At 38.2% G+C, this 27,692-nt stretch overlaps 3 protein-coding genes across 3 annotated transcripts; all 3 read right to left on the reverse strand.

Moving 5' to 3' along the window:
- Window positions 1-2,655: 2,655 nt before the first annotated feature.
- Window positions 2,656-4,696, reverse strand: LOC113742984 (protein BIG GRAIN 1-like B). The gene has a single exon (XM_027271029.2). The coding sequence runs from the start codon at window positions 4,219-4,221 to the stop codon at window positions 2,845-2,847; it is 1,377 nt and encodes a 458-aa protein (XP_027126830.1). The 5' UTR covers window positions 4,222-4,696; the 3' UTR covers window positions 2,656-2,844.
- Window positions 4,697-9,902: 5,206 nt separating this feature from the next.
- LOC113742167 (uncharacterized) lies at window positions 9,903-16,895 on the reverse strand. The gene is made up of 10 exons (XM_027269916.2): window positions 16,582-16,895; window positions 15,647-15,690; window positions 15,094-15,226; window positions 14,259-14,385; window positions 13,557-14,143; window positions 12,473-12,803; window positions 11,907-12,180; window positions 11,728-11,820; window positions 10,935-11,381; window positions 9,903-10,354 (listed from the first exon to the last, which is right to left on the reverse strand). The coding sequence occupies exons 1-10, from the start codon at window positions 16,760-16,762 to the stop codon at window positions 10,022-10,024; spliced, it is 2,550 nt and encodes an 849-aa protein (XP_027125717.1). The 5' UTR covers window positions 16,763-16,895; the 3' UTR covers window positions 9,903-10,021.
- Window positions 16,896-20,136: 3,241 nt separating this feature from the next.
- On the reverse strand, window positions 20,137-24,606 carry LOC113741541 (protein Brevis radix-like 2). Its single transcript, XM_027269077.2, has 5 exons — window positions 23,872-24,606; window positions 23,330-23,727; window positions 21,452-21,587; window positions 20,824-21,218; window positions 20,137-20,470 (listed from the first exon to the last, which is right to left on the reverse strand). The coding sequence occupies exons 1-5, from the start codon at window positions 24,013-24,015 to the stop codon at window positions 20,392-20,394; spliced, it is 1,152 nt and encodes a 383-aa protein (XP_027124878.1). The 5' UTR covers window positions 24,016-24,606; the 3' UTR covers window positions 20,137-20,391.
- Between the last annotated feature and the right edge of the window lie 3,086 nt (window positions 24,607-27,692).

The following is a 27,692-nucleotide window of genomic DNA, read 5'->3' on the forward strand; positions in this document are numbered from 1 at the left end:
ATTTTTGTTGTGTTAAGAATGCTGTTAACTGGGGTCCTAATTACATCCTCTCCCCAAAGTCTCAGGTCTCATCATCCACAAGATATGCTAATATATACTCACTTAGTTTAATATTACTGAGGAAAAAAGTTCGAGAAATGTGGGACAGGCATATGATTAGTAAAGATAGCCTTTTCTTTTCCTGCAGTTGAAGCTTCTTAACTGTTCAAAGTTTGTTGGATTATTATATATTAACCATGAATCTGATAATTAACGTATCGCACTCTTGGGTTGATTCAGTTTTAGTGGTCCTCGAAAGTCCGTCCGTCGTACTACAAGTTACAAAATCTTTGATTGTGTATGGGAGGAAAATAAGCGGGAATAATATTTGTACACGACTCAAATTATGTATTTGTGAGTTTTAGATAAATGAATATTTTTTTATATATAGATTTCTCAATAATCACGTGTCTACTTTACATATATATATATATATCACGATCACAATCTGAAAAGTGTTAAGGTAATTTTTGTTCCCTCCAGAAAATGCAATCTAATTAAACATCCTCTAAAGGTACATAAATAAGACCCTTTTTTTTTTTTTTTTTTGGTATTGTATTGGGTTTCTTGTTTGATAGTAAATTACAGGCAAGAAAGACTAATGAAGGATTGGGGCCGATCATCATATAAAAAAGCGGAACAAAGGAATAATGAAAAAGAAAAAGGGGGAAATGATATGACAGAAGAGTGATAGGTCTCCGGTGCAACCGTGGTCGTCCGTGGGAGGGCACATTGAGATATAGCCTATGATTTAGAAGTTCGTGCATTTTGTGGACCACGACGCCCCCCGCAACTTATAAAACCTTGATTACTCCTATTTTTATTATTAAGGTAGAAGATTAACAAAAGCTGAAGCTAAGAAGACAAGTCAAAAGTACAGAGTCTACTCTACAGGCGAATTTGTATGGTCCGTATTCTATACCTCCTGTGCACGAGAAAACCAAGAGAGTACATTTACAATAATAGATGTCTGCTGGTAAATGGTAAAGATGCATCGAAGTCAACACATTTTTCATCAGATGTCAACTTCTTGCGAGTGTTTAAACTTCTTGCTATATTCTCGTATCAGCCTTAATTCTCTTGCTAGATCCGGGCACCATAAAAAACAGAGAGAGAAGCATGTTTTGTTTAATTGAGGCTGTCCTGCTTGGCATTGGCAAATTGGCAGCAATTTGACATCATTCATTCAGGCAAATTAAAGCTCTTAAGTCGCACATTTGGAATTAATTGGCATGACAAATCAGTCCACCAAACAAAGATCTGACATTAGATTTTGTGTCCTGAGCTTTTGGAGACCGCCATCCATCCTCACCTTCCCCTATTCCCTCTCTTTTTCACTTTCTTCATCATCTCTCCTCCTCTATGCTTATGCAGTTATGCTTATGCTCATGCTCATCTTTTACCATCCATCATCCAACGCGCATTCACTCCTTCACGGATTTTACCATCCCTCCAAAATTGCGCTAAACCTACAAACAAAAATGGCAATCTACCTCTTACATGCTGCGTGATATTGTTACAGTAGTATACTCCCTCCGTCCCACTTTGATAGTCTTATATTCCTTTTTCATCTGTCCCAAATTGTAGTCCACTTTCCAATTGAAGAATGTAGTTGTATTTTAATTTTTCTAAAATACCCTTATTCAATGTAAGTAGTTGTTACTATAAACCTACCCCATTTAATGAGAGTTGATTCAAGTTCCCATAAAGTTGTACCATATTTAATATGAGGGTATTTTAGGAAAATAGCAATCTAAATTTACTTTTCAAACAAAGTTAACTACATTTTCTTAAACTGTGTGAAAAAAGAAACAGGACTATCAAAGTGGGACAGAGGGAATATATGCTTTTATATACAAAAAGATTTCAAATGCTTGCAATTCAAGCCGACTCGATTTTTTTAAGTTTTAACTTCGATTTCAAGTCAATCCTGAAAGATTGAAGGTCTCAAATTCAAATCTTTCATTTCGCTCGCCACTTCTTAAATCCCAACCCTCGTTGTTCTCTACTGCTGGAAATTTTTATTTTTATTTTTTGAAAAAAAAAAAATTCAATTTCAGGGTGGGTCGGCGGGCGGGCATGCGTAACAGACTCCTTTTGCTCATGCTGTAGCTAGCGCCATGTTGAAGCAAAAGAGAGACCCCACGCAGACAAGGAAAAAGCAAAAGCCCTAAATAAAACTATCTACTTCTACTGTTTGTGCATTATAGGTTAGTAGTATATGTTATGATGGATTGTATCTATCTAATCTAGCCCATGATCCCGCGTGTGAACGCGATCTCAGAATCTGTGATGAGTTTCTACCTATTTCACTTACTTTTACTGTACAACTCGCTTTTTCATTCTCACTAATCACTACTTAATTACTTGTCACTCCCACATGCTCTCATGACTTCACTCATGGGCATTCCAGTGACTTGTATGTAGCAACTCCTTTTGATTTTGCGATTTTTCTGAGATGAATTTGCACTTTGGTTCAATCAATTTACCTTCGGAGCTCATCAAATCTTGTCCCAAAACCATGAACAACAACTTTTTTTTGATGAATTTGGCAATTAACTCTTATTCAAGGAGAGTACAATTAGGGATTAGTAAAAAAAAAAAAATTTAGGGGAGTAAAGGAGCAAGACAAAGAGCAACTTATATTAGAAAGAGAAATAAATTTCATTTCTCTTTGATGTAAACCCCCAAACCAATAAATAAACATAGTAAGTACTACTAGACTCGCTGCTGCTACTACTACTTCTACTACCTTCTCTTTTCTTTTCTTTTCTTTTTTTTTCTCCTTATGAAATTTTTGCTGATTTACAAAATCAAGCCACTGGCAATGGCTCTGTTGGTGCCCAGATTAGTAGTTTCGTAGACAGGCAATTCTTCGCGATACCTCTCCATCCCGATAGCAGAAAGGTTATCAAGCTCAAAAAGATCAGAACTTGCATAACTTGCAGCATCATCATCAAGATCATCATCTTCTTCTTCGTCTTCATCATCGACGACATGATCATCAAACACTTGGGATTCAATCCCTGCATTTCTCCTGTCAAACTGCTCACGCTCGACCTTCTTCTGGAAATTCCTTAATAAATCTCTAGCAGCTTCCTCCACTTTACGATTCTTTTCCATAACGTGAAACTTCAGCTCCTCTGCTATCGAACTCCTAATACTATTCTTAACTGCGTCCAAATCCATGCTCGGCTTATCGTCGTACAAAGATTTCTGCCCACATGGTTGACAATCCTCGTCCACGATGACACTAACCGGACAGAACCTGACAGATCTTTTCATACCATTGCTGGATTTTCCTCTACAAGATGGAGTCTTGCTTAAGCATGACCTTGAAAATGAAGAAGCTGACGAACATGTCGATGCATTGGCAGACTTCACCTTTCTTTCGGAAGTTGCGTCATCATATACTCCAATTCCAATATTGTTGGAGGACGAAATCTTGGCTTTCTTAGCATTACCCGCAGTGAATATAGAGTTCAAGAAACTGGCCAGTCGACCACCAGGGGAGATTGGCTGCTTCACTTTTTTCAAATCACCATAGATCTTTAAAGCCCTGGATTTTGTTTTAACAAAGGCCCCACCTTCTTGCTTAGGTTTGGGCTGGTGATTATGACCTCCATCTTCATACATGTTGCAGTTGAAATCTTTGTTACGCTTGTTGAGTTTTTCAGGCTGATGAGCTGAAACGCTTGTCCTTATTGGCTTGGGCTTGTGCAAGCCATATCCGTAGCAAGATGATGATCTTGCTGAAGCCCCGTAGACAGATTCAGCTTCTGAAGATGAAAAGCCTCCACCAGAACTGGAATCCGAGGAGCTGGAGCTGGAGTTGAAAAAAGCAGCAGCATCCTCATTTCTCGACTTTCTTTCAAAATCGGCTGCAGATTTCCTTCGCACAACAACCTTTTTCTCCATCCACTTCTCAATCAAGCAAGCCCTTTGAAAATTAGCCATGTCTATCTCATCTTTAAAGCCAGCATGATCAGCTCTGAAGTTGCTCAGGTTGCTGCTATGCTTCTTCCTCATGGTTTCCTTATACAGGACCAACTCGTCTTGCCCTTCCTGAGGGTGCTCAGTTTCGTCAATTGAACGGTAAATTGCGTCAAGAAGGGTGGAAGAGAATGAAGGGCTGGAGTTTTCTCTCTCTTTTCGATAACAATACTTGTGATGATTATCCATGGTTCGGCTGGATGACAAATAAATATACCCTGGGGAAACAGAGAAAGAGACAAGAGGACTGAGGTAGAGTGTAAAAAAAACAGTTCCAAGTATTTTGAGGAACACAAGAAGGGGTTGGGAATGATATTAGAAGGGCTTTATTGTCTGCTATGTAAGAGTCAAAAGCTGCAAAAAAGGAAGGTTGATGGAGGCAAACAATATCATGTGAAAGCCAACTAACTAGAACAACTAAACAAGACACAGGTTTCCAGAGAGCAGAGGGAAATTGCAGGTGTGGGATGGCTATGAGTGAATGCAAAATGGGGGCATGGAGACAATGGAGACAAGAGTCATTGATGCGCTATGTTTGATGGATTACAGATAGGGAGAGAGAAGAGTAGTAGTACTGGAAGTAATGAAAGCCAGAAGACACGCCTGACTCAAGCGTCCTCCTCTGAGAAGTGAGAAGGTGGGGAGAGAGAGAGAGAGGCTTTCCTTCTTCTGTTTCTGTGCAATTTTTCTTTTTGGTTGGTGTTTATATACATAGTCCTGGGGTCATGGCATGGAATTATTGATGGGCTTGGGCTGGATCAGAGCCCGGCTCTTGATCCAGGGTTTAGGTCCACGCTGGAGGGGTTGCCAGGTTGGCATTGCTGATGTGGAGTGCATTCATTAACTATATTTATGATTGCCGTCCACGTGAGATTCTTCGTGCCACTTCTCAGTACACTTTTATATTTATGTCAAATGTGCTTATTGTTTAAATCATCATGTGCTGTTTATTTAAATTTTCTTTATCTTTACGTGATAAGTGAGATTGACATTGAATTTGATATTGAATAGTGACACAGAGGATTCCAACTGTGTACGTACTTGTTTCCACTTTAGAGTTGGTAGGATCAATCCACATTATTATCCACGAATCGGCATCTAATTTGGCTTTGTCATCAGTTCTAAAATAATAACAATAATAATAATAATAATTTTGAAGTGCATCCATTTTTGTGATGTAGACAATTGTGAGGAACTTGCAGAGAAGAGAATTGCAGAATACCGAGTATTTATTAGAAGAACTTGCGCATTCAAAATCTGGAGACTGAAATACGTATGACCACTCATTACACTATGATAAAGCAATTTCTTCTCTAATCCAATATTAGGTCAATAAGAATGGTTTTTGTCCTTAAAGAAGTAGATTCTACTGAACCCTTTCATTCCCTCTTTTCTGTAAATCCTTTTGCATCACAAGAAGAAACAAGGAACCCAAAGGAGGAAAAAAAAGGGAGGGGGACAAAACTAGATGGCTTTTCCAGAACAAATGGTATGTTGTTCCATGAGTTATATACTAATAAGCAAGTACCAAATTTCAGTTAACTATGTTACGGCTTCTTGACACTTGCAGCAGTCTTGCAGCATGGCTTTTGATTGAGTAGCTATATAAATCCTCCCCAGTTTCGTGGGGGTGTGAACGGCTGTGGTTTTACACATGAACAACAACGCTTCTTCCGGGCAGACATTCTTATGGCAATATTCTCCTTCACTAAAACTATAAAAAATATTGTTCGACATGAGATGGAAGAAATCCCATAGATTCATTTAACATGAGGTGCAAGTCTTCAACACAACTTTTAATAAATCTGATTCTTCTGGTGCCGGTCAAGTATCAGTTAAGTTAGGAAAGCTATTAATGGTCAGGACATCAATGCTTAGTTTCTCTAACTAAACATAAAGATAATGGTGGCAACTGGCTAGGCATTGTATAACTTCCTTTTCTCGCCAGTCGCCACCCCTGAAAAGATTACACTATGCAATAAAATGTAATAATATTCATGTTACGCATTCTTTAATTTGTTGACACCTATCCTTTATGAATTATTAATATTATAGCCCTAATTAAGTTGAACTCTTACGAAGCATACATATCTTGAGAAAATTGTATATATGCATGTGTCTATGTCGTCAGATAGAGAGGGGGCGGGGAGGAATATAAGTAATTAAATATATAGAGAGGGAGGAGGTAGCGAGGAAGTTGATCAGATCATATATGGGCAATGATTGCACTCGTGGCTTCTGAGTTCAATCCACGGACTAAGTGAATAAAACAAAGTAAAGTAGCCGAGATTTTGATAAAGAAAGGATCAACATGAAAGATAAAAGAAAGGATTACGAGGACAAGTAATCAGAATTATACTAAATAAGGGACTAATCTTGGACATGAGCTAAAGCCTGAATAAAGCAACGCCTCCGCAGCACATACGCTTTAGTATTCCTTTCTTAATCACATGCACTTCTTCTTTACCAAAACTCCTCAATTTCCCCAATCCCCACATGCCATTCTTCGCACATTCTTTACAGTACGGTACCAAGCAACACTTAGTTTATACGTGCAACCTGGATGCTAGAAAATGGTTTGAGCTGTGTTGAGTCATTACTAATGAGTAGTCCTATAAATTTCAGGGAGGTTATTTTGAGTTCTTTTTTCTCTATACCGGCTATCATGTCATAGAGTTGAAATCTGTAACGTCTTTATTCTCTCACAATGAATCATACTACTGATTTTGATAATCCAAACCCTTAGCCCGAAATTAACATGAGCATCTGAAATTTTGGTAACCAAACTTACTATAACGATTTGGATTTCATATATGTGAGGTAAAAAGTAATTTAAAATTGGATTCATGAAAAACATAGAAATTTTGTGGGGGAAAAAATGGCAATACAAGAGATAGATTCCATTCAGCTCATGTATAGTGCAAAACGGTACGAGAGATTCCATTTGTGATCATGGGATTAACATTGACCTTAGCTAGTTGGCTACCAAATTATGTCAGACTAGATGTTTGCATGACGTGCCATGATAACGAAGAAAAAAGCTTCTTTATAAAAAAAATTTCCCCATGCAAATCACCCCACCAAAGAATTGGATGGACTGGAGTCGACTGCTGGCTGTTATTGTCTCCACCATCCCCATGAGAATTGACGCATCAATATTGCGCAGTGGCATTCTGCTTTCCTTAATGTCTGATCTTTTATGGAATTATCCCCCACTGGCCACTACCACCCCTCATCTCCCCAAGCCAAAGAAAAAGAGAGAGAGACGTTTGCTTCAACGTCCAATTACCTTGATCGCCTGCGTCCAAACAAAGCTTTGAATTGAAAAGACAGCTTTTTATCATTTCGGGACTGTTAGTAGGAAACTAAACTCTGTTTTCTTATCTTAAGTCTTAACTACCACTACCACTCTATGAACTTCTTTTGAGGGTCTTTTGCAGGTAGATGGAGGATTGAAAAAAAAAACAGAACGAAAATGTCCGCATTAATTCTTGATGATAATTTAGCGTCAGTTCATCTGCGGAGGGTTCTCCTACTATATATCAAGCAATGTGAGAATTCCAGAATTCCAATTAGTGAGCCGATAAATGTGTGATGTGTCATCCACTCATGTTCGGTGGCAATAACACATCTGCCCCTTCTTTATGCAGCTGTTCATCCCATTATAAATGCTCGGGGCAGCACACTGAATTGGGGTGTTGTCAGTCGTCTTTGAATAATCATTGATGAGAAATAATAAGCCAAAAGAAAATTGTGTCAGGTTCAAATTCATAACGCCTTATATTCTTTCTTGAAATATACTCCACTATTACTGGATAAGCACCTTATATGAATGTTTGTTCCCCACAAAAAAAAAAAAAAGCCTTGTATAGAAATGTGTGGAATGTGACACTAACCAATCAACTGGAGCATGACGCTCACAGTGTCCCCTCCTACGTTCATGTCTAGTTGAATACTACAATTAAATTCTGTAAATTAATCTGTCAGGGAAACTTTTACGGATATCTTAAATTGCCCATCGTTCCTGGAGTCGTGGATGAAATATACCATGCGTATGCGAAGCCTGATATCCAAAATTCCCACATGTCCTCACTCCTCAGCACTGGCTCATCTTGCTCCTCACTATTTTGTAGTACTGCAAGTTTGTTGCACATTATCACTTTAGAAACCAGTACAAGTATATTTGTAATCTATGGATCTCCCACTGTTCACACTTGTGTCCCAAATTATGAGAGACCAGCACAAGTACACTGTCAACTTCAAAAGTAGAACAGGAAGAAGTTAGGTCGGAGTCCACTACACCAGATGTTTGAAGTTTTCTTCTAAACACAGACCCATAACAGGCCTACAAATGTTAAAATATCTGTTATACGGTTGCAGGAGAAACGGCTGTACGTATGTACCCTGGAGGCCTACTGGGAGAGGGGTTACCAAATCATAGCAGCAGCAGCAGCAAGAGCTTGATGATTAATTTGGTGGTTGATCTTTATCTGGGGTAATTATTCCTTTGAGAAGACTCGAGTGAGACTAGTTGCAAAATTTAATTGAAGCCCGGGGGGTGGGGGGGGGAGGGGTGATGATGGTAGTTCAACAATCAATAGCGCTTCAAGCAAAGATTCCTATGACATTGATTTCCTCAGCTCACCTTATCCATCCAGGGTCCCTCCTAAGAAAGTATCGATCAGGAAGGTGGTCATCTAAGTACTGTAACCCTATGCTTAGACTACTAATGGAGGACGCAAATATTACATTACCAAAAATGAAAAATCAGATCCTCTCCGTTCTTGTGGACCGTTAAAAGCATGCTCTCGACAAATATAGCCGAGTCTTTATTAAACTAGAAACCGCTTTAGAGCCATTGCCCTCTCTTTTCCATTTCCATCATTTTGTTTTGTTTGTTGTTGCGTTCTGATGTCTTTTCCCCAGAAGGCAAAGGAATGTGAACAGTTAAATGCCCAGGAGAAAACAATCGTAGAAAGATTCAGCGATCCCGAGGGAGCTAAGACATCCCACAAGACGCAACCTCAAAAGGTCTTCTTTTGCTTTTCTTCTCTGACAAAAAGAGCAAGACAAGAACAACCTTACATCCAGAGTTGTTCATTCATTGGGTTCACACTGGAACTTTATTCGCAGAGTTGTTAAGAAAAGTGATGAACGAGCAACTGAGGCCAAAAATTCACTAGGATCGGAAGGACGTAGAGGCCCAATTTGCACAGGCTTTGTTTCTTTAGACTGCTTTTCTATCTTCTTTCCTATTTTTCTTTTTCTTTTTTTTTTTTGGGGTAAAAAAATGTTCCCTGGAACCAAAAAAATTGCACAGTTCAGGATGCACAAAAAACAAAGCCATCCTAAGCATACACTTATCATGCTGCATAAACTTGCACTGCTTAGGAACCTTATGAAGAGTGGCCAAAGTGCAACAAAAAGTACTTGTACTACGGTTGTACAGTTAGTCGGTCGCGCCGCTTAAAGAAAGCACAAACTTCAACTTCCAGCCACAGGTACCCACTTTTTGGGACAGGGAGAGCACACTCCTTCCAGAACGAGTCTCCCGACTGGAGGGTTACCGGCTGCACTCGCAATAATCTAAGAAACGCATAATAGGGGCATTCAAAAGGGGCCCCTGACAGGAGGTCTGCAACAACCGGCTAGAGCAGCACACAAGGACGATTAGCATCATTTTAACAGTTTGAAGGTTCTCTCTAAACCCCAAGTCCATTTCACACGTGATGGAAGAAGTGACACGGCACTATCTCCTAAACCTGCCAAGAACTGATTGAGTTTAGCTGCACAGCTCCATCGTGATAGGGTTATTCCATTTTTTATTTTTGGTTAAGGTTTGGAAATGCCTCCATGTTATTGGCCCAAGCTAATTTTCAACGTAACTGCATTAATCAGCAAAGATTGTGCCTTTTCATTTCACAAGAAAACTGAAACCTTCTATGCTAGTGTCACTCCCTTGCATGAAAGGGCTCAATTGACTATATTTTCAAAAGTTTCCTGTCCAATTCAGGTGACTCAACTGAGAATGCTGATAGGCACCGACTTGACCTCCAGGTGCCGCGGCAGCAACCCCAACATTGCCACCCATGGCAGAGCCTAAATGATGGGGATTGGCAATAGCAGCAGGCTGCGGAGGAGGATGATACAAGCCTGGGAACTGCATATGAGAAGATTGTGCAACCGCAGCAGCCGCATTGTATGAAGCATGACTAGTATGGGATGGCAAATAAGCAGCAGCATGCGGGGTTTGTCCAGGCATGTTGTAGTATGAAGCTGATTGCAGGTCCCTTGGATTCATCCAAATTTCAGATGTCTCCACCTGCGATGTAACATGTAAGGAACTAAGTTCAATCTGCACAAGCGCAAGCTCTGGAGTGACAGGAAATCCTTTTTTTTTAAGGACACACCATGCTGGAGAAAAGACTCCCAAAAAATAGAAGACAAATGCTATTTAAAAAATGCACTTTGGGCAAGACTCGAGATAATATCTAATCTTTTCCAAAACTAAATTCACTATTCTGCACATTTTCCTAATAGTTGAATGACAAAACTTAATGCTTACTGTAGGATTCAAAGAGGAAAAAAGAGTAATGTCCTGAAAAAGAAGTCATTCTCCAGATGACTGGATAATCACAATCAGCTCCAGATCAAATTTGAAGAAACTAAAAATAATAGTGTCCCTATCATCACATTAACACAAGACAGCATTTTCTTTCCAGTTGGCCATTATGCAAATCTGACTTGAGATTAAATGAAAGATGGACAAGACTTAACAGGTTTATCATAGAACCAAAATCACTCTGTTGCATGCAAGCAGATAGTTTATCAGTCAATCAAACAAATCTGAGATGATATTTGACCCAAAGTTGATTTCGGATGTAAGAGAAAGGCAAACTCACCTGTGGATTAGGAGCATACAAGTTGCCATCTTTGTATTTGAGCCGAGATGAATCTTCAAGGCCTGTCGCACTTCCAACAACACCAGGAGCATTGACAGCATAACCAGTTGGACTAGTAAAATTCCCAAACCCTGTAGGACTGCCTGCCGGAACTGGTTTGAATTGTTGGATTCCATACTTAAGCCCATTAGCAGTTAAATGGGAGCTAGTACCAGGCATCAACACGTAACTGCTGCCATTTGAGGGATGAGGATAGGCAGGGTTGCTGGAGTAACCAGGCACAGCCATTGGTGGAACATAGACAGGAGAGAGAAACTGACGATAGGGCAAAAGATTAGCAAAATGGGAAACATGAAGTTGGGGATACATCTGAGCCATCGGTTGCTGCTGCTGAACCATACCCATTGATGAAGAAGGGATACTATTTGCGGCATGCGAGTTAAGGACCTGGAAAAAATAGACAAAAAGATGGATAAAGTAATAACAGTAGCAAAACTCGAAAGCAGACTGGTGAAACATGTCACTAACACATCTGAGTACGAGACTACACAAAAAAAAAAAAACAACAACAACAACAACAACGCTGTTACTACTTCCATCAACATTAGATTGATACTATATTATACAAATCAATTGGAACAAAAATGGCGCAATCAAATGAACTCAATCAACATGCAATGAGGTAAATGTTCTCATGCAAATATCTCTATCCACATGGCATGTTTCTGATTCTTCCCAATTTCATGTATATAGCAGTTAGGATGAGGTAAGAAATTATGCCATTTAATTTTACCTCCTGCGGTGACGGTAACCTGTGTCCCCGGACATGTTCATCAACTGTTGGTCCAAAGTACGAAATGTCATAACCAGTTTGGGCATCATATGCCTGAGAGAAAAGCACAGAAAGTCAAGGCAAAAGAATTAACTGAAATTGTAGCGATCCATACTAGACTGTATAAAAAATAAACTCACCGAGAAATTTGGCAATTCAGAAGTATCTTGCTGCTGTTGTGAGTCTGGTGGAACATAAGATGCACTGCTGTCTTGGACCAATCCAACATCTGGATAATTTTCCAAGTTCTGTGCATTTGAAACCTCTTTCTTATCAAGGAGTTGATGGTCAGACACTGAAACTGATGCTGGTGAACCAGATCCTGAATTTCGAACATGGTCATCTATCAAATCTTGGGGCCTGCTACTTGCAGAGTCATTGGTCGATGATTCGGGAGCAGAAGAGGCTGGTAAACTGCCATTGACATAATCAAGTAGATTTAGGCATGAGGAAACTTTTCACAAATCTTTCCATAAAAATAAACAATTATACTGAAAATTGTCTTTAAGTGCCATTACTGCTTTCTACCCTGCAGTTAACTTACTTGAAAGTTGATTTTCATAAGCAACTCTAGAGAAGTTTTTCCATAATAATGTTTGCTTTTCAGAACTATGAAGACAAAATATATGTATATTAATTTCAACTTGTAAGGCTAAAGCAAATGAGAACATGCCGAAAATATATTTAAGTGGGTATAGAAACTAACCATCCAGAAGGCTCCATGTTAGTTTCTTCTGCACTTGGAACTGCTTGAAAGCCAGACTTTGTGGTCTCAAAATCAGCCCCCAAGCTGCCAAAGGTAAGCCGACAGCGGTCAGTCTCAGATACACGAATATGAGCAGCTATGATGACATTCTGGTTGTCAGACATGTTTACATGTGACAGCTTATCTTCCAACTGAGCTGCTTCACTTCCCACATCTTTGGAGCTGTCAACTGGAGAAGCAGCAGCACTAGTAGGCATTCCAATAATTCCAGGATCATTAACAGTTGGTTTCCGGCTTGATTTTGGTTTCCACTCCTTATTAGGCTGAGGGGCTACAACAACACAAGATCAAGAAAGTTTAAACATTAGGGCAAGGCACATCCAGTACTCAAACAGTAACATGTGACAAACATAAACCAGTGGGAGCTCAAATTACAAGCAACTTGAAACATGGAGGAGAGACAGGGTTCTCAATCTTCTAACAGCAACATCTTAGAGAGATTAACCATACTTGTATGACCATATGACAGCTACCATATCAAGATTTATAAGCAATAAGCATACAGGAAACAATAAACATCCACTGGAATACATTCAATAACACAATACTGTCTTCAGATAATTTATAAATCATACCAAAAAGACAACATAGTCAAATTTAAAGATGTACATTCTATGCCAATTGTTGATAACAGATTCTTTTAGATTTTAGAAAGAATAAACAAATAGTGAAATATAGTCAGACCTAGTATTAAACAAAAAAAGTAGTGATAAATAAAATAGTGAAAAGTAGCTGCCCAAAGAAAAAAAAAACTAAACAAAGATTGTAATGTTCAACTTTATAAAATTACTAGTAGTAAAATACTTTCCAACAGATGTCTTTTAGTGTATTTGCTTCTAGATTGATATTTCATTTTAGTTGGAAAAGCTTCTAGATGGATGAAAAAAAAACCATAATCACCACAAAACATGAGATTTTAACACATGATGTCATTATAAAAGTAACAAATCAGCACCAATTACCACTTAAATATAAGTATAACCTCTGAAATAAGGCAATCAATTATGCTTGTAAAAATGCATACCTTTTTGATGACCCATAAGTTGATGGCCCCTGCCAGTATATTGACTGTTTGGGAATGACCTAGTCATAGCTGCCGATTCAGGTAGTACATTTTGACTAGATTGGTCACCTTTAGATACATTACCAAAAGAACGTGGTGATTCTCTTGAGGAGGGGCCTTCCCGTCCCAGATGCAAAGTTGAAAAGGAGCTGTTCTGGGAAGATGAAAATCTAGCAGAAGGATCAGAATTCTGACGCTGAGCACCCACAGCACCAACTTCACGTTTTATAGCCCCAATCTTAGAAGCTGCTCTGGAATCAGGAGATGGCACATGAACAGGGTCCGAAGAAGAAGAATAAACCCCAACTACAGAATTATTCAGTGATGCTGTAGAAGGTATCTCGGAATCATTTGGCTTCACAGACAGCACCTGTAGAGCAGTATTAGGAACTGTTTGCTGCCTCTCCCCAAACAAATCTTTCTTCACAGGGACACTCATAATACCATCCTTGGATTGCCCAGATTGTAAATCAGTAGGGCCATTCGAAACTTGAAATGCTTGGCGTCCAAAATGTGGCTTTTGATTCATAGAAACTCCTGCAGAGGTACTGCATTGCAACAGACATTAAAGGCTTGGGATGACACCAAAATTATTTTTCCACCTTTATGAAGTCACTATGTGAGAGAGTGTGTGTGTGTGTGTTCAGTAACACACAACTTTACCTCTTTACAGAAGCATTATTAACCGTTGGATCACTGATAGAAGTTGAACTTTGCACAGGCTTTGAATCTTGGTAAGAATTCTGATTAACTCTGTTGTCACGTACAACACGAAACTCACGACTGAATCCTAGATGCAGGCAAGTCCCAATGATCAAAAAGCAGACCACTTAAAAATCTTTTAGTTGTGACAACCCACAAAGAATATCTCAGCTTTAACATGAAGAATAAAAGTGAGATATAGCACCTTGCATATACAAAATGATGATAAATACATAATCAAAAGCGGGCAGAACCATGTGAACAAGTGAACAAGAAGACCAAAGCTAACCATGTAAACTTAAAGGAGCACATTAACTTGAACCAGAAAATATATAAACAGCTACCAGTTAAGCTTGACCAAAACAGCCGTAGAATCATATTATCTCCACATGGACGAGCAACAGCCTATCTAGTAGTAAATGAACAGCAAGATTTATACATTCTACAGGAATTAAAATGAATGTACGACTCTGTCTGACCCCAAAACCTGGAATAAACAATATGAACCCTCTCCAATTTCCATCAGACACAGAAGGCTAAATAATGTTTTGAGTGAGATTTCTGGCACTATTTTTACCCCCACAAAGGGAAGATAAGAGAAACAGATGGATCTTAACATGCAGTATCAGTAAATTACAGAAGAAGAACACACCAAAAATTTTTGAACTAGATGTACCATATGATCCTCATTTAAAGAAACAGGTAATCAAATATGTGAAAATCATACATGGTACAAGCTAGAATGACAGAAAATTAAAAATTCAAGTAAAACTGGATCAACTTAAGCTCATATTACCCGATGAAGTATTGCGAACATGGGTAAGTCTTCTCATATTGCGGTCGGAATAAGTATTCAATTTCACTGCTTGACCTCCATGCTCAAGATATCTTTTTGGTTCTGCAGCTGCAGAACTCGTGTATCCTGGATTCTGATTAAAAATGCAAAGAGCATCCTAATTTCAGTGGTTACAACTCAATAATAAAATTCAGCTGATTTGAATAAGAATTAACTCAACTAGGATCCTGACTTAATCATCAAGTCATAAATGGCAAAAAAAGTCCTTTCACTTTTTCCAAAGGAGGTCTAACAAGATTTAAACGTGCTTGGATAGGAGATTATTTGAAATAATTACTGTAGCACTTTGGTGGTTTAATGTATGTGAGATAAAAAGATGTGTTGGAAATTGTGTTTGTGATGCAAGCAAATAATTTTTTGCCAAATCATGGTTATCCAAAGAGAAGAGAGTGGAAGACGAAATATCATATAGGGAGGGGAGAAAACTTCTCCTGTTTTAGCCAGCAAAGATATTCCTGTTATATTCAAAAGAAGCAATGTGAAAAATGCACACCTCTTTCTTCTTGTCCTTTTTTCTCTTCACTTCATGAAATGGATCTGAAGAAGAGATTTGACAAGTTAAGCAATGTTTTTAGCAATAATCAAGGAACAAAAAACCTTTACATAAGGCAAACCCACAAAAATGGATTCATAATTGTTAAAAAGAAATGAACCAGAAGGTCATCAAAGAAAAGAGTTTGAGAAAAATATTAATAACCACCAACAGAGTGCAGCACATCAACCACAATGGAAAAGCACAAAACAAAAAATGTGTATAAAGCAACTGAACTGTGGTGCACAGGAAGAAAAATAAAAAATAAAATTAACATTTAAACAAAAAAAACTGTTTATCTGCAAATTTCCATATTTAGACCAGGAATTACTAACAAAGACTTTAGAATTGAATTGTGCATAAAACACTAGAAACCAAAGAACCAGGCAATAAAAAAAAAGAAAAAAAATGCCCCACTAGATATCTTGATCATCCACCTAACATGATTATAATGCCTGATACTCCAAACTCTTTCTACTCATTTGATCAGATGAAATTTGACAAAAGCTGGGGACGAATAGCTTTTTGGCATCTTTCAATTGAACATGGATTTTAGCGTTTCGACACCCAACTGCTAGGTTGCCTAAAAAGCAATAGGGCTGCACAAGCTCCCCAAGTGCTGCGACCAAAGGGGCCTTAAAGTACATATAAAATTGACACCGCAAGTGTCAATATTGCTAACCGAAGAAACATCAAAAAACTGAGAAGAAAAAAAGGGCCATAAATTCACTTCAGCAACTAATTTTGCCAATGACAAAATCACTGCAAACTTAACACTATTAAGAAAACACAAAAGAAAAAGGAAACAGGCAAAAAAGGGTAAAACAAGCCAAAGAAAAGGTAGAAGAAGTATAACACAATGAGGGCATGATTAAAATAAGCCAAAAAGAAAGGACCTTGATAAAGCAATTTTTGAGCAGCGTCGTTAGGATCCATATTGGTCTCTTTAAGGGCAGCATATATGTCACCATCAGTGTGATTGCCCACTATTTCTTTGATTGATTGAATGGTTTTCATCAGCCCTGCCGATACAATTTGCGTCGTCCCTCCTCCATCGATTCTCGCACCGGAGACCATCTCAATCAAATTATAGAGTCAATATATATATGTATACTGTTATAGTATTTTGTAGTAGTACGAATTAGAAAAATGTGCGTATAGGTACGATATGACAAAAATGAAAACCCTAGATTATTTCACCCACTGGAGACAGAAAGGAGAACGGATGTGGTTTTAACTTTTAATTGAAGACGAAGGGTTTTGTGTTTTAAAAGATATATTGATGAGTTGAGAGAGAGAGAGAAGGGAAAGGCAAAGCTGAGAACGGCTGATTAGATGACAGGGGCTGGGGCTGGGGCTGGAGAGAAGGAGATACATAGAGACGGAGACGGGTGGGAAATAAGGGGGTTTGGGAGCGAGGGTTTTGGACACGTTTTCATATTTTCAGTTCTCAATTTTTAGGGCTTTACAGTAACAGCATGACACTGCGTTGCTTCCAATCCAAAATTGGCCATAATTAGTGCCAAAAGAAAATTACGCAAATACAAATTCAGTTGAGAACAGAATCAAAACCAAAAGCTTATTCGAGCTTGTAAATCAAAAATTACCAAAGTGGTGATCTTTATTCATCCTCGGTCATTGTTACATGAGGAAATATGAATTAAATTGATTAAGATTTATACTGACTGAATTTCAATTTTCGAAAAATGTATGTTTGTATTGATGATTATTTGTAAAAAAAAATATTTTCATAGATACGCTTTTTAATCATTTTCTTTTTCGCTTTTTGAACCTCATTTTTGTCTCGCATATATCATATTACGAAAAGTACTATCATATTATTCTGAATAAATTTTCTAAATAATCTCTTATCTAAAAATTTTGGAAAATGTAATTCTACTTAATTATAATTTTTACAAATAATCTTCTATCCATACAAATTTTTATCTCACAAAATTATGACTTTATCAAAAAAAAATCTAGATACATGTAGGGCTGTCAACAGGTCAGGTTTGGACCCGGACCCAATAGTTTTTTAGAGATATAGATTAAGCAATAATTTCATTACCCGAACCCGAATCCGGATCCGTTTACTCTCATAAAAAAACAGGTCTGATACAGAATATATGATTTCGATTCGTATTCGACTCGGACCCGTATATCCGTTTGGATTAGCTGTTTTTGGGGATATTTTTGAAAAATTTTGCTGTAGCAAAGTTTTAAGATTATATTTTGGGATACTTAAGAGTAGAAGAGTTTCTAAAATATATTTTGAAATAATTTTTAAAATTTTAAAAAATTTAAACAAATTTTTAGATTACCTTTTAGAGTACTTTTTAAAAATTTTTATTGTATTTGAAAAATTAGTTTTTAAAAAGCAGTTCCATCCAAACATTATCCTTTACCAAATTAACAAATCCTAATCTTGTTGAGGCCATATTTTTAAATACAATAATATTTCTAAATACATTATTTTTGTTGGGTTTTATTTTTTTAGGTAGACTCGGATCCGATCTGGGATCCGTGGACCCGATTCTGGAACCCTAAGCACAAGATTCATTGTGTATACGGGTTGGGTACGAATTGGCACATTATAACGAGTCTGGGTTCGGAATTTTTAATTTTGACCCGTTGACAACCCTAGATACATAGTCTCGTTCATATTGCAATTTTTTTATAGTTTTTATTTAAAAAATACATATGTGAGGTAGAAGAGGTTGTTGAGAAATGTGTAAGGAAAATTTTCCAAAAAAATGTAGCAATCCAAATATGCTGATTTTCTCTTGAAAATAATAAACCTACTTAATAGGTGATCATGCAAATACGTCTCCAAACCTTTGTGCAAAAGCAAAAGAAAGTCGAAAATAATTTTTTAAAAAAGTGAAAAAAAGGAAACGCTCGTTGTATGCTTACAGAGCGATCAAAACTTGCATGGGCCAAGTGGATCCTGTTGGTTGTTTTACTAGTCATTCAGGCAGCGAAGACTACAAAAACAGACTTCTATTGGAGCAAAGAGCCTGGTCCAAAATCCACTTGCCCAAAATGGACAAGCCCTACGTTAAAATATGCGTATATTGGCAGAGTACAGAATTACTGGCGGAGTCTTCTTATATTTTTCCTTTACTCGGAGAAGCTTCTTGCGGTCTGCTTCTGCCTGCTATAGTATCAGATATTTCTTCAAATATGGTAGTAGTAAACAGCATTTACTCCGTGAATTTTCATTTGATTTCAAATCTTTCTAAATAGAGTTTTTTTTTTCCAGCAACGATACATTATATAACCTACTCTATCCTAATCTAGGGGGAGGGAGAGCCTAAGAAGGTTTGTGTTAGGGGTTAATGGGTATACAGACCCAACTAAATTAAGGGAGTGCTATGATACTACCTTTAGATTTTTTTTTGCTGCAGGTGAGGTTTGAACTCTCACCTACAATCCAATGAGGGATTTAAGTCTCTCTCTTGTGGCCACTGAGCTAAGCTCAATGATTTCTAAATAGGGTTTGCCTTGACAAACCATTATAGCATGACCCGCCTATTTTAACTTTCACGAACTCCTTTGTCCTATGACATTTTGCTTCTCAATTTGAATCTACCTCGCTGTTAACTCTAATGTCTAATCTAAAACAGCAAGAAAGTACAAATGACACAGATGATTGTTTTCACTGAAAAAAGTACTATGAAAACAGTAAATTATACTTTTCATTTATATTTATATGTGAAAGTTAAATTTTAAATTTAAATTTTGCATAATTATTATTTATCCAACACTTACACCGTCAATCCAAAAAAGATTAATCCTTATATTTTTATATGTAGTAGTTTTTTTTTTTTTTGGTTGCTCGCCCGGTATCCGAAGTTTTGCCCCGATTAATCCTTATATTTTTATATGTAGTAGTTTAACATTAACAGTGTAGGTATAATATTCGACCAAGCCTCTAATATTTTTCACTAATTTCTTTATTTATCAAACAACTCCTTTACTAAATGCATAATGAAAACTGGACTACTTTTGCATCTCATTCGTTGTATATAATTAATAGATAAGAAAGCACTGCGTACTATTATTACTTGTGATCATTGTTGAGTGATTAGAAAGTGCTCCTTCTTGGGAGCTTAGAACATTTTTTTTTTTAAGGCAAGAACATGAGAAAGATGAACTTGTATGAGCCACGCCAGAACGCCTGTACAGCTTGGCCAAGACGTCAAGAGACCACGAGGTCATTTTGGAACTACAAAAATGTCCAGAAACAAAATTGCATAATGCCATCGCCAATGCTGAGGTACATCCCGCTACTTGCTAGGCTTGCGGTTAATTATTCGCCAATGTGTTTTACTTTTCTTGGCGCAACTTGTTGGTTTGCAGATTGAGAAATTACCGTGTTGGCGAGATACATACAGCATTAGTAAAAGTACAGCCAGAAACATTTACTATGAGTCGACTTCTAAACCACATTTTCTCATTATACACATTGGCTTCTATAAACCAACCACCACTTCAATCATTACATAAACCAATGAAATTAAAAGTAGCGCAGAGGAGGGGAAAAAGAAAAAAAAAAAAACAGCCGGTGAAGAGAAATCCAATCGCATAGACACATAACAAACCTAATTGAAGTGGCAGCATCACATATATAGCAATTTGTAGATAGATTTGACGACCAAGCAGTAGAAGAATGTAATTGTCTGCCCTCGAGGTTTATTGCTAAATTACAAGTATTGTTCTTGAATCCTGGCTCTATTTGCTTCCCACCACAATCTTGCCTGCATTTCTCCAAATCTTTCTCGGCTGCACGCAAAGAATTACAACCAAATAAGATTACAATGTCTGATGCTTCTGAATGTGAATTGCATCATCACAACCACCAGATAAATGTCCAATATTTGATCAGAAAACATATCAGGAAAAATTTAAGCCCAAAAGATTGTCCAGTCTGAGGGATGGTTCCTCTTCTTATGGACTGGTCAAATAGTGTAGTTGATCTAGGTATGCACAGCATTTGCAATGACTTGTAAGTCATCCGGGTGTTCTAGTTCAAAAAACATGGCACACAATGTTCCAACGAAGACATTTTGTGCTAAAGGCCGATTGTTCTGACAAGCAGTTCAATGTGGGTGAAAGTGTAGAGGAGAACCGCTTACCTAAATCGGACCCGTCTAAGTTCTCTGTTTCCACCTGGCAAGGCCCTGATTGTTATGTAAACCCCAGGCTCATCTTGCTCAACCCACTCGGATTCCATATCACTGGCATTGCTAACTGAGAGCTCTCCCGAGCAGTCAGCTTCTCTAGATAAACTACTCCGTGCAGAAGCATCGATGGATGATGTCTCAGTTCTTGCAGCACTGATGCTTGAAAGTTTTGGGGTTGAAGTAAGCCCCGCTGACTCGTAGTAAGTACGAGGATGCATAGGGTGGTTTTCAAGTGAATCTGACGAATAATGGCCCATCCCAAGTGCACGGTGGAAATTTCTGGGTAAGCGTTCTTTGTTTAGTGGTGGTGTTGCAGGGCTGTCTTCAGCAGATTCCATTTTTGAGATCTGAATCAAAAGAAATTACTCAACAACCAATGCCATAGATATTACATACATGAGTTGCATGCTGTGAATGGCACATAATTGCTAATGTTTACAACTGCGAATAAAAAACTGTTCAAGTTTTCATTTTTTATCTTTAACTCAATATAAAACCAAGCAGTTATTAAGCTCTAAAATACACATGTCCAAGAATACGAGGAACACGGCAAGATCACTAATAGGCCGAAAAGATGCACCTCATCTTCAGATCTTGGTGGAGTTGGCAGCGGTACTGCTTGCTGATTGAACTTCTGGACATTGTATAGCTCCATTACCTTGTCATAGTTCTCCGCCCACCATCGTTGAGCTTGCCATTTGTTAAACATCTCACGACTGACACCATCAACAAAGCAATAAGATACCATATCAGTTACATTTGACATCAAAGAATCCAGAATGTTTACCATGCAACTGATCATAACTTTCGGTCCCCAGAAAGCAAAATGATAAGGAGAAGGAATACACTATTCTATTGGGAGGGGAAGTAAAGTAACAACATTCAAGGATGTTGTGGTTGATGTCTGAAAGGTACCAAACTAGCGAACTTTACTGTCCATCACTTGAGATTCAGCAAGTCAGTTATTTGACAGTTAAGTACATTTCGGTCGAATTAGGACCGTCCATTGGAGGATGTTGGTGTATATGACATGCTACATCCTCTAAGATATATAATTTGTCCTTATTTATTGATTACGCTTATTGCCTATTTCATTGATCATAGTTGACCACTGCATTTATCAAGCCAGTTACGGCAAGTCTTGGAAGGAAGCAAGCTGCTGCTTTGACCAAGAAATAAAGCTAAGAGCGAGCAAACTAGTTAGAGTGTTTGCAGTATTCCTTTTATTACGGTAATCTAATAGCTGAAAAGGGGGGGGGGGGGGAACCAAGGAAATGAAAATACTTAAGAATATATGAAGCTACGCAGCTTGGCATGATGAAAGGAATTAACGTCCTTAGCAGAATTTCTTGTTCTATTTAGGCCTTAGGGACAATACGAAATTAAGCAGGATCAACATAAGCTCAAGATGGTCACATTCATCAGATCTCAGGAATCTGGATCAGCAATAATAGGCTCCAGGTGTCACCATTATTGATTGGGCCTTTGGAACCAGGATCGGCAATAATTGGCATCAAGGCCGACATTTCAAATCAGAAACTTGTTTATGCTGCATGGTTTAACACGAGAATAATTTTTACTACAAATTCTGTTCATAAACAGGACAAGAGTTTCATGAATGGAACACAAAATTGGGTTCTGCATTTGATTTATGACTCTGTTTCTTTATGATTCACTCGATTAATTCAACTAAATAAAGTGCACTGAGCGCAGCAGTTGAGGGAAGACTTTAGTTACCAGTTGACCTCTTCCTTTATTAAGCTTTTGGTGCTTACAATAATGTAAAAGTTAACCTCTTCCACTAGGAATGAGACTTGAGAGCGAGAGTCTGGTCCCCGATGCTTTAAAAGTTTCCTAGCTTTAGGATTCAATGCCGGCAGATTTCGAAAGTAGGGCAGCCGAAGAAGTGAATTTTTATATGTCCAGTCATAGCCCCTTACCCCCTAAATTAAGGGTTAAGACCCACTTCTCCGGGGGCCGGCCCGCTTTCCATAAAACCGGGACTGGTGGATCACAATAATGTGCCTTCACATGCCCTATTATTCGATCAACCGCATCGCTGTTAAAACAATTATAGTAATACAACTTCCCAGTCCCCTCCACCCCTGACCTTCTCTGAAGCGAACAGTAATAGAACCCGACAATATTTTATTGACTGCCCCAACATAATTCATGCACTATCATCATTATCACCGCCAGTATGCATCACTCTCCAACAAATAACGACTTTGATAATTAGATCCAGAAAACTTTTGTTACCCACTTTTATGACACCGGTGAACCAGGGTTCTGTTCCCGGGTTCCGTTCTGTTCTTCGCAATTATTGACCGTAGACGGGGATTTCCAATGTTGCACCAGACGAGCCTAAACTATATATTTGAAAAAAAAAAAAGAAAAAGAAAAAAGAAAGAGTAGAGAAGCTAAACAAAGAAGAAGGAAAACTGAAAAGTTGCAGTACCTGAAGCGAATTCGTTTGAGATCATTCCCTCCTTGAGGAAGCGAAACAAATGTGATAAGGACGCCAGGCTCGACCTGAGCGACCCATTCCTTGGGCTCGTCTTCTTCCATAAACACGGCCGACTCGGTCCGGCCGCTGACGGAGGCGGGCGTGGTTTCGCCGCTGGAAAGCACTTTCAATCTGGATTCCATTTCCCTCCCCCAGGGCCGCCTAGGCGTAGAATTGGAGCTACCAGCAGCAGCAGCTGCTCTAGCGTAGGAGAAGTGATAGCGGCCGGAGACAGAGCCGGGTTCGGAATCGGCGCAGGCATCCCCGCGGTTATTGTGGTGGTTGGAAGAGCCAGAACAGGGCTTGCAGTTCTTGTACGCACCCGAAGCCTTTATTGCAATGTCCTTGATCTAAAACACAATAATAATAATAATAATAATGCCTAATGATCAACAAATGTAAAACTGGAATGAAAATATTACTCCGTAGAGAATTATGTAGCAGAATGAAAAGGGCAGAGTAATGGATGGATTATGGATATCAGACTACAGTACTTGAGAAGTGAGGGCTTTGATGGCTTGTCTAGTGGAGGGAGTGGAAATAGCGGCGGCGGCGGCGTCGTCGTCATCATCATGCTGGGGTTGGGGAAGAGATGCGGCATTGAGGTGTTGGTTAGAGCAAGCTATACAAGTCAACATTATTTGCTGCTTGATTGGACCAGAGCTGCGCGCCGAGGAATTGAGAATGCAGAATAGTTTTGCCTTTTGGGTGGGGGATCTCCCCTAGTAAATCAAAGTTTAGCTTTCGCCCCCGGGGCCCGGCCGGGGGGAGGGGGGGGAATCTGAACAAAAGCAGGCAGCCAACTCGTGGTACCGGGGGAAAAAGTGGGTCAGCAAATCAATGGAGGAGTACATGTACTCGGGAATTTGATCAGGGCATGATCAAGTGCGAAGCAAAAAAGACGAGGACGACTCAAGTTATGTTATGAAGCATGAAGGGTCGGTTCAGAAAATTGCAGTAGAAGGTTGGAGAAGGAGAAGATTGGAGGGAGAGAGAGAGAGAGAGAGAGATGGCGGAGGCGTTAATTGCCGGGGAAGTAATATAGGAGTAATAGTAATACAAATAGAATAGGCGCGGAGATTAAGAGGGGAAGGGAGGGGGTGTTGGATGGATGGTCTGGGGCGATTAATTTAAGAGAAGAAGAAGAGTTGTTGGGTCAAGAAGACAGGAGAGAGAGAGGAGTGAGATTAGCATTAGACATATAGACAGTCTTAAGAGAGGTGGATCGAAGTTGCCGTTAGCTTCATTTGCTGCAGGATTCCTTCCATTTATTAATTATTATTCTATTCTCTGTCTGTCTACTCTCCCTCCATCACACTGCCTCGTTGGATATCATCTCATCATCTTTCATTAAAAATCTAAAACCGAATCAAATACTACTAGTTACTGGCGGTAGTAGCTAGCTGGGAGGAGTTCATCACAACTACATGTATACGCATAGAATTGTTTCATGTGATTCTTTTCTATCTGCTTCTACTTCCACGTTGTTGACTGCTTTAAAAGAAAAAAGAAAGAAATAATAATAATAAATCAGAGCTAATAATACTAATAATAATAAAGAAAGAAAGAAAAGAAGAAGAGAATGTGGAAGGGCGAAGATGCAGAGAGAGAGAGAGCAGTGTGAAAGAAAAGCTGTTGAGATTTGTGGGGTTTTGCATGCTCTCTCCGTGTGGTACTGGTACAGTAGGGAGCATTTCTGCAAGGTTAAGATCATAAGAGAGGCGGCAACGGGTTCTGCTGCAAGCCGCAAGTTTCGAGTTTTTCGCGTCCGTCTTTGTCACAGTTTGGGTTTGAGTTTCCGAGGGAAACACTTCACTCACTCGTGGGGGCATGGTGGACCTGCACCCACCAAATTACGTCTCCCTTCTCCCCTCCCTCCACTTGCGTAACTTCTATTTTCGAACCGAATTCGAGCCGCTTGCGGTCTAAAAAAAAATAGAGCGCAACTCAAGTTGACGATTCAAATTTCGAGCTACTTGCGACCCAAAAATCGAGATTCAGACAATGAGCCTTTTGACTCGAGTTCAATCCTGTCTTTTCCTTGATCGAGTCAAGATTGAACCCTAATTTTTTGTTTTGCTGAGCTCGATTTCGGACTCAATTCAATACATAAACAAGTCAAGCTAGGTTTAATAATGTCAAAACTAAACTCGATTCGCTTCGTTTTGCAATCCTATCCCCAACCCCTATATAATTCTCTCCACAGATTAGAAGTAAAAAAAATTTTTTTTTTTTTGAGATTTAGGCATCATCTAACGTTTTACTAGTTATATATATGGGTTTGATTAAATTAAGGACTTCGTCGTCAACGGACGCTTTTTGAGAGGAATTTAATTTTTTTAATAAAAATAAAATTGGTTTACAAAGTCTCTACATGCAAGGAATGCATTAAATTTGAGTGTAGTTGCGAAATTTAGATATACTAAAGGACACCTATGAGAAAAGAAAATTATATTTTTAATGCATTTCTTAGAAACAATAATATAAAGTGCAAGTACGTACAAGAGCTTTATTTTTATTTTTTTGGGGGAAAGCTCCATTACACATTTTAATCCAAATTATGTATGGATTGGACAGTAGCATCGAGAACAGATTTTTCACTTGTTATTGTATTAAATTTAATCCCCTGCACCGAAAAGATTATTATTCAACAAAAAATGAGATATTAATTCTTTGAAAACAAATCACGAATCATGCGTTGTAAGTAATTTTTGGTTAAATGCGCTCTCTTTTTTAACTCAAAAATTTTTTTAAAAAAAATGCACACTTTTCTTTTTTCCTTTTCAAATGAAGGCAACCTCTATTGAAATTGAAATTGTAAATAACGACTAGGTAATGTTGCAGTTATCGATATGCAAGTTTATCAAAGCATGTTCTGAAGCATGACAAAAAAATTAATAATAATATCCTTGTGTAGAACTAGAATTAAGATTCTTTTTTTTTCCCCAAAGGATAGAAATACGATTCTTGTAACTTAATCGAGTACGGTCATTTTAATTTCCCAATTAATTAATATAGTAAGATATGTATTGAATGGTTCAACTTCATCAATTCTAGTAGCAAGATTTATACTATTATGCGTAGAGACAGTAAAAAATCAACCGTAACAAACACATTCTTCAATTCCATCAGGGCCAGGATCTTTTCCTCTTCTTTCCATGCAAAAGCAATTTGCTCTTCAGTCCCAAAAAAAAAAGATGGAGAACTGAAAAAAAAGTAAAAAGAAGAGAATAGCAAAATCAGGCACTTAATTTTAGCTAAATCTGAGATTTTTAGAGGGGAAGGAAAATGGCATGTACAAACGGCTCTTATAAATAGGCGGGGACTTCTCCGCTGAAGCTGCATACCTGAGGTGTCAGTCGTTACTACAAAAAATTCAATTGGATCACAAGCCTTAGTACCCTCTCGATCGAGAAGCAGATACAATGAACAACCGTCCTTTAATATAGCTCAAGGTACTCACTCACTCACGCCGTTCATCCACATTCCTTTAAATGATATTTTGAAAAAAAAAAAATTTCCAATAAAGGAGAGGTTGGATTTAAAAAACCAGGAAGGAAAAGGGAATTTTAAATTCAGAGCTTTTATGTCTCGAGATTTGAACCTTAGTCACTAGACAAATATCCTCTCGACCTTTTTAAAATAGTGTGAATACCCGTACGCACGGTACCTACATTATTAAAAAAAATTACAATGTATGGAGGAATTTAAAAATAGTAAAATATTATAATCACGGGCACATGAAAGTATATTTAAAAAAATGAAACTTTGTAACAATAGTTCAATATATGATAAAAACATTTTCATTATTTATAAACGATCATTTCGATGAAGGTTGGATCTTGAAAAAAAATAGAAATCTATATCATAAATTGAGCGACATAAGGGTCCAATTAAATATAATTGAATATTTAATTTGATAAGTAAATGAGATACTTACAGACATTTTGCCTTCGATTTGATAATCTTCTACGAAAGTGTGAACATTCTTCACACCAGTCAACTCTGAGTACGAACGCCAGTATTTGGGGTTTAATTAATTCTGTTGTTTTTTGTGGAGTTCGCACTATAAATGAGAATGCACGATTTTTCCATGAATTAATGGGCCTGTTTGGAACCTGAGTTTTTAGGGAGTTTGTCTAAAACTTTGGGCTTGTTTGGCACCCTAGTTTTTTACCAAGTTTTTTAGCTACTAGTTTTTTAACAACTTTTGCTACAGGAACCCCAAAAAATTTTTCAAAATTTTTTACCTACACACTTCAAAAATCTATACACAAAAAATTTCTCAAAAACTTTTCTTCCTCCCTCACCCAAC

This window comes from Coffea arabica, chromosome 4e, assembly GCF_036785885.1.
Source record: "Coffea arabica cultivar ET-39 chromosome 4e, Coffea Arabica ET-39 HiFi, whole genome shotgun sequence".
NCBI lineage: Eukaryota > Viridiplantae > Streptophyta > Magnoliopsida > Gentianales > Rubiaceae > Coffea > Coffea arabica.

What these genes read in the sequence shown, in the direction of transcription:
- LOC113742984 (XM_027271029.2), bottom strand. Translation starts at nt 4,221, where the DNA reads ATGGATAATCATCACAAGTATTGTTATCGAAAAGAGAGAGAAAACTCC.
- LOC113742167 (XM_027269916.2), bottom strand. Translation starts at nt 16,762, where the DNA reads ATGGTCTCCGGTGCGAGAATCGATGGAGGAGGGACGACGCAAATTGTA. An exon ending in TGTTCGCAATACTTCATCGG is followed by an intron (nt 14,386 to 15,093) that starts GTAATATGAGCT and finishes GCCTGCATCTAG; the next exon opens with GATTCAGTCGTGAGTTTCGT. An exon ending in AACATGGAGCCTTCTGGATG is followed by an intron (nt 12,181 to 12,472) that starts GTTAGTTTCTAT and finishes TGTCAATGGCAG; the next exon opens with TTTACCAGCCTCTTCTGCTC.
- LOC113741541 (XM_027269077.2), bottom strand. Translation starts at nt 24,015, where the DNA reads ATGTTGACTTGTATAGCTTGCTCTAACCAACACCTCAATGCCGCATCT. An exon ending in CTCAAACGAATTCGCTTCAG is followed by an intron (nt 21,588 to 23,329) that starts GTACTGCAACTT and finishes TGATGGTGTCAG; the next exon opens with TCGTGAGATGTTTAACAAAT. An exon ending in CTTAGACGGGTCCGATTTAG is followed by an intron (nt 20,471 to 20,823) that starts GTAAGCGGTTCT and finishes CTTTGCGTGCAG; the next exon opens with CCGAGAAAGATTTGGAGAAA.